Consider the following 18,025-nt stretch of genomic DNA (forward strand, 5'->3'; position numbering starts at 1 on the left):
ACGGAGAAGAAGGGTCATTGTTCTTGCAACAAAGAAGGTTGAGAGAAGATTTGCTAGATCACGATCAAACATGTTCATGAGGTCTTTCAAAGGGAAATTGTAAAGGCATTTGTGAAAGAATAATTTGCAAGTCTTTGGGGAAGGAGCAAGCACTACAAAATAGGATTCTTCCAGAGGACAGTAGAAGCCAGAATTGGACATATCCTGTGCCTTAACAATTCTATGATACTATGAGCTATTTTTGCATTCTTACCAGATGGTAGAAGCATGAGTCCAACAGTACTGAAGGAAGGATAGGCAGATAGTGAAAGGAACTGGTTAGATAGACGCAAAATGCTGGAGTAAGTCAGCGGGACAGGCAGCATATCTGGATAGAAGCAATGGGAGACATTTTGGGTCGAGAGCCTGATCAGAAACATTGGATATTTGCAGATTTGTGCAGTCGAGCTTCTCTTAAGTTTCACAGATGAAATGTTCAATTATTTTTCTGCTGGTTTTGGGGAACGTTTATTCACCACTGCCACACTAAAACTCCATTATTAGTTAATGGGAATATTTTTACAAAGATGTTAAGATTAGAATATTTTACGTAATAATTTGATCCATATTCAATTATTGATAGGGGATGACTTTTTACATTCTGAGGTTTTTTTTAAATTTCAATTATATTTTGACAGTGTGAGAAATGAATAATTGTGAAATTGTTGACATTGCAGTTCAGACAGCTGACTTTGGAGTCCTACTTTACCTAGTTTACTCTGGTTTATCTACAGCAAATGACAAGGAGCCAGATGGATGACCTGCTAGATGTGCTAATTGAGAGTGGAGGTGAGGCTTCTTACATGCATGATGCATACTTGAAAAGAAGAATAGATTTTATTTTCATTTATGAAATTCTGTAAATGTCTGCTTTACCACTGTGGCTTCAGATTGGAAAATATCAAATCTCCTCTTCCGTTTATTAGTTCAGACAAAGGTTACCAAAGGTTACTGAAACAGATATTCAGCCCGTTGTGATTTAGATTTTAGCAAATGTAAGCAGGCATTGAAAGAACACAATGATTTGACTGCACAGTCTCTTGCATTGCATTTACGTTGCAGTGAGATTAAATTATAGTATCGCTGTAAATTTGTGTCTAAATGAGACCATTTAGGCTATTATTCTTCCTGGTTTCGTTTGGAGACACGGCAACGAAAAGGACCCTTTGGCCCACCGAGTCCACACCAACCACGACCAACTAGTTCTATCCTACATATTAGGACCAATTTACAGAGGCCAATTAACCTACAAACCTGCATGTCTTTAGAGCATGGGTGGAAACCGGAGCACCCGGAGAGAACCCACGCTGTCACAGGCAGAACGTACAAACTCCGAACAGACAGCACCCGTAGTCAGGATCAAACCCAAGTCTCTGGTGTTGTAAGGCAGCAACTCTACCGCTGCGCCCCATGGTGCTAGTTTGGTGTGAGTAACTGCTGGTCTCTAAGATTGAACAAACCCTGTTGACATTGACATCAGCAGCACTTGGTCCACAATCTTGCTAGTCACAGCTGTGTAGGTTCATATCCAGATACTTTGAGTGTGGTGAGGATTCTGCCTCCACTATCCTTTCAGATGACAAAGTCCAACCCCCGTCTCTGTCTAAGTAGCGGGAGAAACCTTTGCCTCATTCTCTTTCTATTCTTCTGCCAATTATTTTAATTCTTTGCTGCCTGGTTTTTGACCCGTCAGAGAAGGCAATTAAATTCTTCCTATATGTCCCTCATAATTTTATACACCTCAATTAAGTTTCTCCTTCAGATTCCATTCCAAACAAAACAATATCTCCTAAGTTAATCTTTCCCATTTAGGAAAATAACGACAGGAAATTAACTTAGTAGAACACTTAGCTTCGGACACAGCAGTTGTGACCTTGAGATCAGGACAGGATTGAAACAATTCTAGATACTATATGTGATTTTTGCAAACTTAATAGTTGGTAGGAGCTTATATCTAATCAGGGAACATTGGATATTTTCAGTTCTACGCCACCATGCACAACTACTAGCCAGGAGGGAGATAGGTTTGCGTTTCAGGGCACTGATCTGTTGGTTATTCAAAGAAGGTTTGAGTCATCTTCAGGCCAGAGTTAGTGGGAACTCGTGGAAGATCCATATTGAGTGAAAATACATATTTCAACGGCTAAAGTCATAGAATTTGCACATGTATGAAATAGTACATTGCTAAGTCATTCGTCATAACCAGAGTCTCTTGCCAAATGTAGGTGAATCAAGGACCAGGGGGCATAGGTTTAAATTGAAGGGGAAAAGATTTAATTGGAATCTGAGGGGTAATTTTTTCACACAAAGGGTGGTGGGTGTATAGAACAAGCTGCCAGAGGAGGTAGTTGAGGCTGGGACTGTCCCATCGTTTAACAGTTAGACAGGTACATGGATAAGACGGGTTTGGAGAGATAAGGACCAAACCCAGGCAGGTGGGACAAGTGTAGCTGGGATATGTTGGCCAGTGTGGGCAAGTTGGGCCGAAGGGCCTGTTTCCATGCTGTATCACTTTTTAATTTTATTATTATTTTTTTTTTTTAATTAGAAGTACAATAAGTACACTAAGTTACAGTAGTACACACCACATATATCTCATTACATTTGTTGTACCCCTTCATTTTTTGAGCTTTAAAAAAGATAGAAATAAAAGGTAAGGAAAGTGAGAAAGAGTCGTGAAGGTGCAGGAAAGTGTTGGGAAAAGAAAGCCCGTTAGAAAAGGAGTTGGAGAAGAAAGTTAAGAAATAGACCCTAGAAAAGAAAAAAGGAAAGAGTAACAATCGCTCTATTATAAAAAAAAAAACTTTGCAAAAAGGGATATCAACTGTATTTTTCACCCTCCCCCTTACCAGATCCTGGCACCATTTATTTTTTAAATTACTATTGCACCTTATGCTTGTAATAGTTCCATAAATGCAGACCACGTCTTTTGGAAGTGGTCTACTTTGCCTGCTAGGAGGAGTCTCATCTCTTCCAGATGTAATGTTTCAAACAGGTTTGAAATCCACACTTTTATTGTTGGTATAGGAGCGTTTTTCCAGAATTTGAGTATAAGCTTTTTTTCCCCATTATTAGCCCGTAATTAAGTAAATTCTTTTGAAGCACGTTTAGTTCAGGGCTACCTTCCGTTATTCCAAAAATAATCCATTCTGCTTTTGGTATCAATTTTATTTTAAATAGTTTTGTGAAGATTTCAAATATTTCATTTGAAAAAATTTTTGGATTTTTATATAAAAAACAAAAGAGAGCGCTATGGTAGCTTCATGAGACTTACATTTATCACAAATGGGTGAGACGTTAGGGAAAAGTTTATTTATTTTTGTTTTTGAATAGTATAGTCTATGTAATGTTTTGAATTGATTTTGAGTATGTCGAACGTTGATCGAGCATTTATGCACATATAGTAAGTGTTTATCCCAGCACTCTTTTGAAATTTTTATAGCTAGTTCTTGTTCCCAGTCTCTTCTAATACCATCAGTTGTAGGTATTTCTATATTTAAAATAGTGTTGTATAAGTATGATATTAAGTTTGCTGATTCGGCCTTTGGCTTCATTGCTTCGTCCAGTAAGTCTGGAGGCACGTTATGATAGTCTTTTGTGTATTTTTTCAGATAGTCACACAATTGAAGATATTTAAAATATTGATTATTTCTCAAATTATATTTCAGTTGTAATTGTTGAAATGATAATAATAATGCTGTATCACTATGACTAAAACATTATGAACCTCAAACATAAATAGAATGCCACCAGGATATTTGATGTCATGAATATGGTAATAACTTAAAAGGAGAATATAAAGGAAGCTGCCATATAGTCAGTTAGTATGACTTTTTCACACAGAGGGTGGTGGGTGTATGGAACAAGCTGCCAGAGGAGGCAGTTGAGGCAGATACTATCCCAATGTTTAAGAAACAGTTAGACAGGTACATGGATAGGACAGGCTTGGAGGGATAAGGACCATACCCAGACAGGTGGGACCAGAATAGCTGGGACATGTGTGAGGATATGGGGAGAAAGCAAGATCAGCCACTGGCTCGAAGGGCTGAATGGCCTACTCCTGCACCTAATTTCTATGTTTCTAAGTAGGGCCGAAGGGTCTGTTTCCACACTGTTTCTATCACTCTAAGACTCTATTAGACATTATGTTCCTTCCCAAAAGTACATTGTACATCAGGATTATCTAAGTTATTTCCTTTACTATCGATAGGGTTTCATGGCCCCTCAGCGTGTTTTGTTGAGAGAACCAGATGTCAGGGAGCCTGTGCCATGTTTCAGCGTGTCCCTCCACACATGGTCTTGAACTTGGGAATGTTTGCAGTATTCATTCTTGGAGAGCTCCTTGCACTACGGAACCAAGTGGGTTTCAATCAGACCAAAGATTGTCTTTCATGGCTAATTGTGCAGTTGGCGTTGACGTGAGTGTGTGTCCTTACGAGCTGCCTGTAAAACACAAATCCTTTAAAAAAAATAAAAAAAAATAGAATGTCTCTTTCCAAATCCTTTTTGCAAACTCACATTCTGCTGTTGCAGGTGTTTGGTTTCCCACTCCCCATCTGAAGGGCGGTGCGTGGCAGCTTTGAGACCCCCAACTGTACGTGAAGGATCACTTTGAGATCCCACCTGTACATGAAGGATCCCTTCCCAGCACCTGTTAGGCAACGTCCTGATACCAGTTTTGAAAATTTAGATGCTGAGGCCAATATTCTGAACAGGACATCCTCAGTTTCAAGGATGTTTTGTGCAGGCCACAATAAGATTAACTTCACCTCGATATCTCGGCTAAGCGCAGTTGGTAGTATCTGAAGAGAATATTCTCTGACAACTTTGGCCCAGTACATCCATTTCAACTTTGTACTTATCTATACTCAGTTTCATTTACGTTAACTCCCCTTCCCATTCCCATTCAGACGTTTCTGTCCTGGGCCTCCTCCATTGTCAGAGTGAGGCCAAACACAGATTGGAGGAACAGCATCACCTTTTTCGCTTGGGCAGCTTACAATCCAGTGGTATGAATATTGATTTCTCTAATTTCAAGTAACCCTGTATCCTCTCTCCCTCCGCCCCTCCCCCACCTTTGTCGTCGTACTAGTTTCACTGTCGTTCTGTTGAGTATCATTGTCTGTATAACTCATTATCACCTAGCCCACAGCCAACAATGGGCCATTGTGGGCTCCACCTTCCCCTGATCATCGTTACGTTTTTGTATATCTTCCATCCATTTGTTCTATATCTCTCTCTATCCCCGTCAATATCTCTCGTTTCCCTTTCCCATGACTCAGTCTGAAGATGGGTCTCGACCCAAAATGTTTCCTGTTCCTTTTCTCCAGAGATTCCACCTGAGTTACTCCAGCACTTTGTGTCTATCATCCATTTACCTACATTTGTTCTGTAGCCTACACTTCACAACACTGATGACCGATAGCATTTCAGTACAAAGTTGCATCTAGTGTTCTCATACCAGGAGTCTCTAAATAACGGTGGAGGCATGGTGCAGCAGCAGTGTTGCTGCCTTAGTGTGCCAGAGACCTGGGTTCAGTCCTGACTACAGGTGTTTGCCTGTACAGAGTTTGTACATTCTCCCCATGACATACTTTGGTTTTCCCCAGGATCTCCAGTCTCCCCCCCAAACTCCAAAGACATGCAGGTTTATTGATTAATTGGCTTAGTTAAATTGTAAATTGTCCCTAGTGTGTGGGATATTGATCGTGTGCGGGGATCGATGGTCAGCGCGGACTAGGTGGGCCGAATGGCCTGTTTCTGCGCAGTAACTAAACTAAACTAAACCTGATGCTGCCACACACAAAGGTGGCTATTGGGACAATGGCAAATATGCCTACAAATTAACCTCTGTTACTGGCAGATTTGAACATAATATCTCCAGAAGTGATACATTTTCTGTCTCCCAATAAACTGGAAGATAACTCTATCGCTGCTCCAGAGGAGTAGAGCACAAGAGAGAGCTCCACTACACACAACAAAACCACAAGCACCTTATACTTCAGGACAAAGCACTGCTCCCACTTTCCCAATTCCCATTTCACTTCCCAGTTCCTATACATTCCCCTGTCTCTCGAAACGCATTCCCAGCATCTACAGGTGAAGGATCAGTGAGAGAGGTGCCAAAGGACACGGCATCCCCTTTGTTGGGATTGAATGTGGCCACAAAGGCCAGTCCAAATTGTACATAGCTGCTCATCAATATGTGGGCAGCACTGAGCAGCAGATGGCAACATTGCCCCAGCTTTGAGTTGAGTGCCTCCACTGCTTGGAGTCAACTTGTGCCCAAATATTTCCAGAGGAGTCCAGCAAAAGGCTCAGACCAGCACAAGAAGAAGGCAGATAGCTTTGTTGGGGTAGCTGGGTGGTGTCACAGTTAGCACTGTGGGATCACAAGCTAGGTTTGACCCTGGCCTTGTTTGCATTCTTCATGAGATGGCAAGGGTGCTCTGGTTTCCTCACATTCGCCAAAGATGTGTTGGTAGCTTAATTTGTTTCTGTAACTTACCCTTAATGTAAGTAATTCCTAAAAGAAGTGCCAAAGAGGGTTTTTATGAGCATACGAGGGAGAATAATTGGCAAGGCTTCAGACAAATAAGGAGCTGGGGTGTTGGAAGTATTGGAAGTAATGGGCCGAATAGCCCCCTTGATTGTGCTGTATACAAGTGAAATAAATACTGCATATAACTGCAATAAATTCCACTCTGAACATGAAGCTTTCCAAACCGCATTCATTGATTCGGACGTGCTGATGTCGATATACAGCAGATGTATCTTGGATATAATATTTTTAGGTAGTTTCACTTTCCACCAAATCAAATTTATTTTGCCCATGTTCTATATTTTCTGTAGAGTAAATAAAAAACAGTGTATTTCCTAATATGTGCTTATTAGAACTGTTTACTTTTCAGAAATGCCACCTAATGCCAAAAATGATCACCATTGTGCTCAGAAATCAGTGCCTCAAATCACAGTCTCATCGGGAGCCTCCACTGTGACTGTGCACAGGACTTCATCAAGTCCTTTTAACCACATGTCTCCCCCCCAGCTCTCCTTTGACCATTGTGCCAGCAACAGTGACAATCAACTTGAAGCCCTCCTTAACTCTCGCAGCTCTTTGAGCAGGGGAACTGATATTACACTGCTTAAAATTGGCAGTGAGGATTCCCAACTTGACAGCATCGGTGAGGGCTTCACCAGCAACTCCCGAGAAGATATGCTGAACGCTCGAGACATCCTGGAAAACCCTCTCTCACCGATGGAGACCCAGATGTCACCTTGTTCCACACATAGCCATGTTATCAACCTAGGTCTTACAGAAACTCCCCTGGAGAATATGGACTGGTTGGATCTCACACCACCCAGCTCAACTGCAGGCTTTGGATCAGCTGGTTCCTCCACACCAAGCATCTTCTCTGCAGACTTCCTGGACGTTACAGACCTGAACTTAAACACAACGATGAACTTGCAGTGGTAACGTGCTCAGGGGACTACAAACTACCGGTAGATTTAAAGCCATTTAAACAGCAAAACAAAATAGGAAGGAAGCGTGTCGTTTGTGTGTTGGCAACAGTAAAGTAAATGGAAAACAGCAGTTGGCTTACAAGATTATTGCCCTGTGGTTATTGCATGTAGTAATATTTGAATGAGTTGAAAGCTTCATAAAAATATGAATTACTGTGTTTTACTGGAAGCAAAGTGAACACAGTCCATCACAAAACGGAGGCACCTGCTTTAATTCTACATGCGACTAAATTGGCAGGTGCGATATGTAGGTTAGATATACTGGCCAACTCTCAATTTGGCGTTATGCACACAACACCCATTTCTTTGTATATAGCTTAAATTTATTCATAACTTTTGCAAGATTTTTTATAATTTTTATTAAAAAAAAGATTCTTTACTAAGCAAGCGATATTTGCTATTCTGAATAACGGAAAGTATTAAAATGCGTCTTTTCCAAACCACATTTGCAAGTCACCCTTCTTTATGCAATTTGATTCTTTGTTATTGTGAATATATTTTACTGTTCACTTTGCACAATTAAAAGTAGAAGAGTTTTGTCACAGTTTGCCAGTGTTTCATGTCTGCTAGGTATTAAAATGTTAGAAGGCATTCCATGCAGAAACGTAGTAGGATTTTGCATAAAATCATTGAGTTTATGAAATTACGCAATGTAGTTTCTTGCATTTCTATTGCTTTTTGCTGACCTGATAATATAAGAAAAAAGACAGGGAGGTCAAAAATTTGTGTTTTGTTTCGCACACAATGCAGAAACATTTCCTGCCGTCATCCATCCATTATGAGGCTCCATCTTGCAAAAAGCAGTAAACTGAGCAATTGCATTTTTTAATCAAAAGAAAACTGAAGAAAGATAAGCTTTCCCTGCTGGCTCTGAAGGTGAAATTTTCTGCATAGATCAGAGAACATAAATCCTGAGCTCAAGTGCACAATAGCAAGCCTGCATCGGGCTTGATATTCGATTTGGTTGTTTTTGCAAACTTCGATATTGACCAACATGATCTGTTTTAAATATTTCCGGCATGCAACCCACAGGCTCAAATTGATTACGTTGGAAAATAAAGTATTAATTTAAAAGGGAACAACACCAAGCAAAAATTGTTGGTGACAGTCGTTCCAACCCTCGTCTTAGTGTAAAGAAACATAGTTTATTTTTGGAAAATGTTTTTCAAACCAAAGAAGTGCTCAGAAAAGCATTATTTTCGTACCATTTTGTATTTTATTATATATCCCTTTTTGCAATGTTATTTGCAGTAAAAATACTTCAATGTGCCCGTTTGGAACAGCTAACGATTCCAAAACCTCTGGACAGCTCAATATTCTGAAATGTGACTGAAGTTTTAGCGAAGGATTTTCTTGCTAACATGTATAGTAATAATATATATTAATATTGTCCAATTCTCCTGCTTATTAGTTTATAAAATATAAAAAGTATATCTGAAAGGTATTGTGCAGTTAATTAATATTTATTTCCTGCGATATTTTGTCCTTCTGGTTATCTTGCTTCTTTGGTATCTTGGTGGCAACTTGCAGTTTCACTAAGATAGCATGGACTTCTTCAAATAGTCAGTAAAAATCTACATACTCATAGGAATTGTAGTATATAATTATTTTTACAATCCGTTCAAGAGCACTTCATTGTCCAAGTTCTCTGCTTCTGAAGAAGTCAAAGTAAGTTATAAGATAGACACAATATGCTGGAGTAACTCAGCGGGACAAGCAACATCTCTGGATAGAAGGAATGTTTCGGGTAGGGAAGAGTCTTGATCCGAAACGTCATCCATTCCTTCTAGCCAGAGATGCTGCCTGTCCTGCTGAGTTACTCCAGCATTTTGTGTCTATCTCCAGTGTAAACCAGCACCTGCGGTTCCTTCCTGCACAGTCAGTCATAAGGTTGTTGTGGTCAATGGCACGCCTGCAGTCTGGTTTGCATGAGAGATGACACTTGGGCAGAGTGACCTGGCAGCTTCATCTCCAATAAAACCTGCTACACCTGGTATACGAGTATTAACTGGGCATAAATCTGATCAGCTTCTGACATTAGATACTCCTTACTTTGCTTCCGAACTCCATCACTCACTCAATCAATAACCACTATTCTAAAATGGCCTTGAATTTAATAATACTTGGGACATACAGATTATCATTCTAATAAATGAGTGTATCTGATTCCAGTTCTCAAATGTGCCAATTATATATTTAAGGAACTTTGTTTTCAAAGGCTGAATCAAGAGTGCGTTGATATTCCACATAGAACATTAAAATTCTCATGACTGAATAAAAAAGACAGGATAGAGAACTAATTGTTCAAAGTGACATTTTGTAATGGCTGTGGTTGCCTGTTAATGCAAAGGACCTTATGTGCATTGAAACTCATGAGCAACAAAGCCACTCTGAAGTCTAAATCAGCATAAATTAAACTCCATCTGAGACATCCATTTATCTCTCAAAGTATCAGGATGGAAATCTGCACAGAAATACTGGCCATATTGAATCAGCATATCAGCATTAGTCACTCAAGATCGTCCCATTGTTCCATTCAGAGCGAGACTGTGCATTGAATTGCAGTCAGATTGAAAATATGAGACAGACCACAATAATTGTTGATCGACACAAAATGCTGGAGTAACCCAGTGGGACAGGCAACATCTCTGGAGAGAAGGAATGGGCGTCGTTTTTGGTCGAGACCCCTCTTGTCTGAAGATGGGTCTCAACAAGAAGCTTCACCCATTCCTTCTCTCCAGAGATGCTGCCTGGCCCGCTGAGTTACTCCAGCACTTTGTGCCTATCTCTGGTTTAAACCAGCATCTGCAGTTCCTTCCCACACAATGATTGCTGCATCCTTCCCAATCATATCATGAGTTAGACTGTGCACTTTAATACACCATAAACCTGCTCTATTCAGGTACCATATTACCAAGACTCTCTCTTTTGTCTTTCTTCACCCTGTGATACACACACATGTAGCCCCCACCTTCTCCTCCCCCATGGCCCACTCCAAGTGTTAACTTCTCCCCACCTTGAGCTGCATGCTGAGATCTTGCTGAGAGTGCACGAGGGCATACCTAGATTTTAAATTCAACATTGCTCCTGTTAAATCTGCATGGTCTCCCAACTCCTGAAACATTTCTTGAAATGAAATGAGGGACGCGTCATTTCCCAGTGACCCTCAACTCAGTTTTCAGACTGCATGTGAACAGGTTATTGGCTTTGAATTGGAGATCAATAATCCACAATCTGATCTTGAAAGATGCCTCTTTACCACTTCCAGTTGTTCAAGCCTGTGGCATAAAACGTTCCAGAAATTGGAAACCCCTATTCCAAGAGAAGTCCTCACAAACACGATTGATTTTTGTGAAAGGCCCACTTCTCTTAAATTCCCACTTTGACGTGGAATTCTCCATCCAGTCTAGACGCAGATTTTCTAATGTTACATAATCAGACTTGGCAGTGATCGGACAAGAGGGAATTTTGTTTATGCTAAGCTTTAGTTCACCCAATCTTATACATTAAGTAAGCGATACAAAATTTGATCCATGAGGTTCTTCACCTCTGTTTTCAAAACTATTCACGTCTAGAGTCAATGTGCATGTACAACAAGAACACAAAATAGCCCTCATGGGACCGATCAAATACCTCGTGTATATATCTCCAAATACCTGAGAACTGACCACATTCTCAAAGCTAGTATTAAAGTTGAAATAGTCTACTTTGGCTTACACTTTGAGCACAAAATCAAAGCATTGTTACATTTATTTATATAAACCTAGAACCGGGCAGAGGAAAAGATATCTGACTTACATCATCAACACAGTTAAAGATATTCTGGACAACCGCAAACATTGCAAACATAGATACAGCTGGCACCATCAGTACATAGGATTGGTCAGTTTATCAACAAAGTACACATAAAGATGGTTATGATGGCTACTAGCAAGTGGAAGTGGAATGCATGAAATATCACCATAGATTAATGTAGCCACTGGTATAACATTGTGATTTCATGTGTTTGGAACAATTGTATCAACCACTATCCTGCCAGCACATACCAACTTACATTGACCTTCTAAAATTATAAATTACCAACCCCGCTTTCTTTTTGGCCGTTGATTTCAAGTGCAGGTCATGTAATATTACTGACCATTCCATCATTTTGTATGTATACAGTGTAAGGTCATAGGCCATATGTGATAGGTGCAGACTTAGGCCAATTCAGCCCATCAAGTCTACTCCGCCATTCAATCATGGCTGATCTTTCTCTCTCTCCCAACCACATTCTCCTGCCTACTCCCCATAACCCCTGAAACCCGTACTAATCTCTAGCCTTCCTTTTCCCTGGCTTCCTCTGAGAAAGAGAGGCTACCTCACGTATGTGACGAGGAAGGTATTTAACAGAAGTTGGTGGAACTTGTTATCCAGCATTTTTACCTCGTATACCAAACTCCTTTACACCTGGGCCATTGCCTCAGAGTACGCAGGACCTTAATTTATAATAAATTTTGAATACATTGTAGATCTGTCATATTTATTTAATGAGGCATTGGTGAGGGTGCTGCCCTTTTAAGTAAAACTGACCTGCAAAAGTACCATTCGATCCCAAAGGAATTTTTAAAATATTAAGCTAATTCATAATTCGGCAACAGCACCTTCCTTTCAATATATATTGTCACGTTATGAAATTCTTATTGATAATCACCTCCAGAACAATTTTCCAGGATAACAATGAAAAGAAATATCAGGAGCAAACAGCCCATACAAGAAGTCTGCCACGTCAGGCTGCCTCAAGTGTGTCATTGTTACCTCGACCAAACCTGTGGGCTAAATTCTTTCTGTATTCGTATGTGCCTTATTTTTTGCACTTTGTAAATACTATATATTTTCTTATGGTGTATCATTTAGCTTTGTGTATATAACGGCAATAGTTTAGGTGCCAAAGTGTTAAAGAAAGCTATGTAAACATTAAAAACAAGTTTTGGAACTGGGTGTTCTTAATAAATTGATTATTATGATATTACCAATGTTGATTTTACTTATTCTCTATTTCTTCTACAATCCCTCTTTAAGTAAAACCAATTGCTTATCCTCAACTTGGAAACAATGTAGCCAGACTTCTGTTTTTATTTAATTAAAATGAGCAACAGGAAAAATGAGTTAAACTTAATCTAAATAATCTTAAAATCATAGATAGACACAAAAAGCTGGAGTAACTCAGCCGGAAAGGAAGGCAGCGTCTCTGGAGAGAAGGAATGGGTGAAGTTTCGGGTAGAGACAATTCTTCAAAGTTTAGAGTCTGAAGAAGGGTCTCGACCCGAAATGTGAAACATAGATAGAAACAGAAAATAGGTGCAGGAGGAGGCCATTCGGCCCTTCGAGCCAGCACCGCCATTCATTGTGGTCATGGCTGATCGTCCCCAATCAATAACCCGTGCCTGCCTTCTCCCCATATCCCTTGATCTCCTTCCTTCTCTCCAGAGATGCTGCCTAGCCTGCTGAGTTACTCCAGCGTTTTGTGTCTATCTTCGATTTAGACCAGCACCTGCAGTTCTTTCCTACAATCTTAAAATCAGATGTGAAATTCCAAACAATTCAGACATGAAGCAAGGGAAAAGACGAATTGAAACTCAAAAACACAAAAAAAAACTATTGCTAAGGCTAGTTTATACTTTAGGATGTTTTAAAATACAATGTTTGTTTATTTCTACAGACACCTATATATATTGAATCACATAGAAGATGTTATGTCATTTTCCTAAAAGAAAGTACCATGTACTTTCCATCATTTTCTGCTTCAACTGCCTGGTTAATTCAATTGATATCACAAAACCCTTGGAGTTTATTGAGATTGGAATATTAGCCAGGGACTTGGTCTCATGCTCCACGCACAGAACAGGGAGTGAGATCCTTTGGGAATGTCATTCTCCAGATAAGTTACTAACTCTAATTCTGTTTGCTGTGGCACTGAAGGTTAAACATTTCATTGCACCTTCCGTGTTAGAGCCAGGAATGTTTCTATTCTCCTCCCCAAAACCATGTTTATTATGCTGCATTTACTAAGTCTCGAATGAGAGACCTGACTTAGAGGAACTGCACTGAGATTGCTGATTAATTGTCTCTGTCCTGTGAATTTGTTATCATCATAAAGAACAAAATGTCACCTAAATCGCTTCCCCTCTGTTAAACACTCTCAGTGTGATATGCTGTATTAATGCTGCATAATTCAAAGATATATGAAAGAGTTAGAAATACTTTAATGCGCTGCATCTAAAAGGAATAAAAGTAAAAAAATTACATTATCAAGGTAGAAATCTTGATATTAAAATAATTACCATGTTCATAGGTCATAAGATCGTAAGTGATTGTAGATTTAGGCCATTCAGCCCATCAAGTCTATGACATTCAATCATGGCTGATCTATCTCTCCCTCCTAACCCCATTCTCCTGCTTTCTCCCCATAACCTCTGACACCCGTATCCGTGTTGTTAGTGACAACACGGATATTTTAATTTAGCTAAGCAACAAAACCAACAAATTTTAGTTTCACTGGTGTGTGGCGACTCAGATGGAACATGGTAGTCACTGCAGGCCTGCTTGCTCTATGGTATGTGCATGGCCCTCACAAACTAGAATGGCTGTATTGGCTGAGGCAGAAGATTCAGTCGGTTTTACCTGGTGGGAAAAGAACAATTGCCTGGGATGAGAGGCCTCAATGACTTGCAAAAAAAAAATGCTGACAATAAAAGATACAGGAGGAATGAACGGCTTTTGATTGCATAGTTGTTGAGAAAATGAGAGAAGGACTTCATATGGGCCACATAATGTAAAAGGCTGTGCACCAGATTTGTGGACATGTCATTGGAGACGCATTTTAATATCTAATAAAGACTTGTTATCACAAATCTAGATCTGGACTATATTTATATGTTGCAAATCGGTAAGTATAACTGGTGTAGTGCCCCAAGTATTAGCTCTTGATCCACCTTCAATGCTTTCAAAATAAACTTGTCGCAAAATACAATGATATACGGAACAAGACTTCTTCTCTCCCCCATTGAAACTGGGCCCGACAGACATAGTTAGTTGCAGACTTCATAGCAGCTTGGCATAGGATAAAGAGCTTATTGTAATTTAAAGTACAGATACCATTTCGATGTGTGACCTATATTGCCATTGATTTACTTAATTTTTTCATTGAATTATAAAATATGGTTCGGATAAAAGAAAAGAAAATGAAATAATTAAACGGTTGGATCGTTTTTCTGATTGACCCCTGAGCAGAAAAACTACAAACATGGTTCAATTTATCAAGTCATTGGCAAATGATCAGACAACACAGCTGTGTAAAAGAACGAAGCTGGCAACTCGCATTGATTTCTATCTCCAAAGTGAAGTGAGCCTCTTTTCTGTGATGAATGATAGCAGAGTTAAATGCTGATCCCTGCAAGGCACAAGCAAAGAAATCGCTTTCATTATGTAAATAAAAATACAGCTTGAATTGGTTGCTGATCCCATAAAGTTTGGCTTAAATAAGTGGAGAAGATAGGTATCAGCAGAATGATGACAAGCAACGAAAGCTTCTGCCGATACCTACATTCACCGATTGGAAATAACCGAACAATCACTGATTTAAAATAAAAATTAAAGGAGAATGTACTTGCAACTTCCCTGCAATGACACGGGTTTTATTATATAGCCTGTTTAATTTGCCAAAGCAGAACTCAACCCTCCAGCTCAGGTCAAGAGACAAGAGTCAAAAGTGTTTTATTGTCACAGTGAATGTCCCAAATAGAACAATGAAATTCTCACTTGAGTCTGCGTCACTGCCCCACCCACACTACACCCATTCATACACTAGTTCTATCAAGGGCGGCATGGTGATGTAAGGGTAGCACGGCTGCCTCACACCCCCAGGGAACCAGGTTCAGTCCTGACCTTGTGTACTGTCTGTGCAGAGTTTGCACGTTCTGCTTGCGGCCACGTGTGTTTACTCGGGGTGTAATCCCAGATTTCAAAGATTCCCCAGTGGATTCATTGGCTTGGTAATTAACCACTGTAACCACATGTGTAATGCTAGAGATCGTGAAGTAAGATCAGTAGTGGAACACTATCATCACCTTGGAATAATGCCTTCTGCATGATGTAGCTCAGATATATAGAGAGTGCCAAGATGTGGAGGTCAGTCGATGTCTGTCCTGATTTGCATTCATTTAGTACCCAAGTACTCTGGGCCATATGCAGGCCTCAGATACAGCCTCGCGTCTACTCTCTCTCCTGAGGTAGAGAACATCAGGGACTATGGATTTGTCCAGATTACCGGCCTCCGGGAGTTCATAGTGTGTTAGGGCCACATCTCTATGAGGGAAGAGGTGCCCTGCCCTCCCACATACTTCCAAGACTTGAACTGTTTTACAGCAGGTACTTCATAGCACAGGAGAAAGAAAGTGAACGCACATCAGCATTCGCCATCAGCTCAATGCCCCTTGCACTGAAGCCCTGACTACATTGGCATGTTGGTATAACAGTCAATGTTGCTTCCTCACAGCTCAAGGCAGTAAATTCGACTCTGACCTCTGATGATGTCTGTGTGGAGTTTGCATGCACCTCCTAAGCCGCGTGGGTTTCCATTTCGCATTTCGTTGTGGGTTTCCATCAGGTGCTCCAGTTTCCTCCAGCAGTCCAATGATGGACAAGTAGGTTAATTGGTATGTAATAGTTAATGGCAAAACAAATCCAATGGAAGTTGATGGGAAAGTGTGAAAGAGGATGTGTTCAGGGGTACAAAGGAGTAAGGCGAGGGATATTGTCTATGGGCTTGCATGGTTGAGAGCCAGTGGGCTGAATGGCCTCATTCTGTGCCTTTGTAACATTCCACTGGGTGGCGCTTTGATGGCAGCCCTGCCCGCAGTCCTTTTTGTCTTTTTTTTTGTTATTTTGAGTGTGTTTTAAGTTTGTGTTAATGTTCTCTGGTTTGTTTTATGTTGGGGGGGGGGGGGTCGGGGGAAACTTTTTTTCAATCTCTTACCTTGCCGGAGATGCGTTTGTTTTCCGGATCATATCTCCAGTTGCTCTGCCGCCTAACATCATGGAGTTGGAGGCCTTGCTCGGGGCTGACTTTGAGCCCCACCGCGGGGTGTGGACTTACCATTGGAGCCGATTCCTTGCCTGGGATCGACTTTAACATCAAGGAGCTCGTAGTCTTGGATTGAGACCAACGTCGGGTAGCCCCATAAACCACATGACGTTTAACTAGCCCCGACCCAGCGCAGGTGAGTTGTGATTCCCCCCCTCCCTGATGCAGGAGCTTTTGAAAAATAATGCATTTACTTAAGATTCATTCAACAACTGTAAACTTAATTAAAATGTAAATCTAGCACCAAATAAAGTCAAAACAAACATTAAAATAGACATCCATTTAATACATGAATAGTTCTTTGCATGTTCACTCGTGAGACTGATGTGAAGCTGAGGAATTGAATAACTACCATAACTCAGCGGGACAGGCAGCATCTCTGGAGAGAAGGATGGGTGACGTTTCGGGTTGAGACCCTTCTTCAGACTGAGGTCAGGGGAGAGGAAGATATATAGATAAGGAAGTGTAAGAGGTGAAAATAGGGCAAAGGGAATGGAGATCAAGGAAAATGTAGAATGGATCATTGTTAGCTGAGAGAAGGTGATACAACAGGATTGAATGCAAGGTGTATCCAATTCCTCAGCCACTACATACTGGCACTGCTCTGGAGCCGAGCATCAGGGAAGGAGCTCAGTTGGAGCTGCTCCTGACCCCAGCATGTTTCTGACTTCCACGTCGCAGAACAGGAGAGGGCAGATGTGCAGCAGTTCCCTGTGGAACCATTCATGCTTGGGAGGTATGTGTCTGCTATCACTGAAGCCAACACACACACAAATAGAATTCTTCTCTACATGCATCCTTTCATGAATTTTCAGAGCATTTCTTGTTTTCCTATTCTCTTTTGTTTTGGTGAAATAAATCTTGACTATCGCAACTTTGATCTTTCTATTCCCGGCATTGCTCGACTAACTCCCTGCTTTGATCTCTGCATCTCACAGCTCTGTTCTCTATTTCCAGGCTCCAACAATCTGCACTTAACATTCCTACTTATTGATTTATCCCTTTTGATAAAGTCACTGTTAAAATTGACTTTACATTCCGAATTAGAATTATTTTAGTCTTAAAAGGGGATTTAGTAATGAGGTCTGGACAAAGTTTTATAGTTGGGAATATGGAAAAATAAGAAGTTAGGTGTGAAGTGTGAGTGGGGCAACAAAAGTGCTTAATAAGATTGGTGAAATGCATACACAAATAACCAAGTAGGAATGCAAGGCTGTAATGGTAACCTGAACATGGTTTAACATGTGGCACAATGGTTTTAATTCTTAATGATATCATACACAAGATATACTGAAAAGCCAGGGAAGGAAGGAACGGTTTCTGGTATTGTTGATGTTG

General features: G+C 40.4%; 1 protein-coding gene across 8 annotated transcripts in view; it reads left to right on the forward strand.

The window, feature by feature from the left end:
• Positions 1–9,601, forward strand: part of myocd (myocardin) — a 438,360-nt gene extending 428,759 nt beyond the window's left edge. For 7 of the 8 annotated variants that reach the window (XM_055653695.1, XM_055653690.1, XM_055653696.1 and 4 more), the window contains 3 exons: positions 774–828; positions 4,950–5,048; positions 6,951–9,601. In XM_055653695.1, the coding sequence (XP_055509670.1) occupies positions 774–828; positions 4,950–5,048; positions 6,951–7,516 (720 nt within the window). In that variant the 3' untranslated portion in view covers positions 7,517–9,601. The remainder of the gene's footprint in view (positions 1–773; positions 829–4,949; positions 5,049–6,950) is intronic. The other variant, XM_055653692.1, reaches the window with a different exon arrangement.
• Positions 9,602–18,025: the final 8,424 nt, after the last annotated feature.

The sequence above is a fragment of the Leucoraja erinacea genome, chromosome 23 (assembly GCF_028641065.1).
Source record: "Leucoraja erinacea ecotype New England chromosome 23, Leri_hhj_1, whole genome shotgun sequence".
Lineage (NCBI taxonomy): Eukaryota > Metazoa > Chordata > Chondrichthyes > Rajiformes > Rajidae > Leucoraja > Leucoraja erinaceus.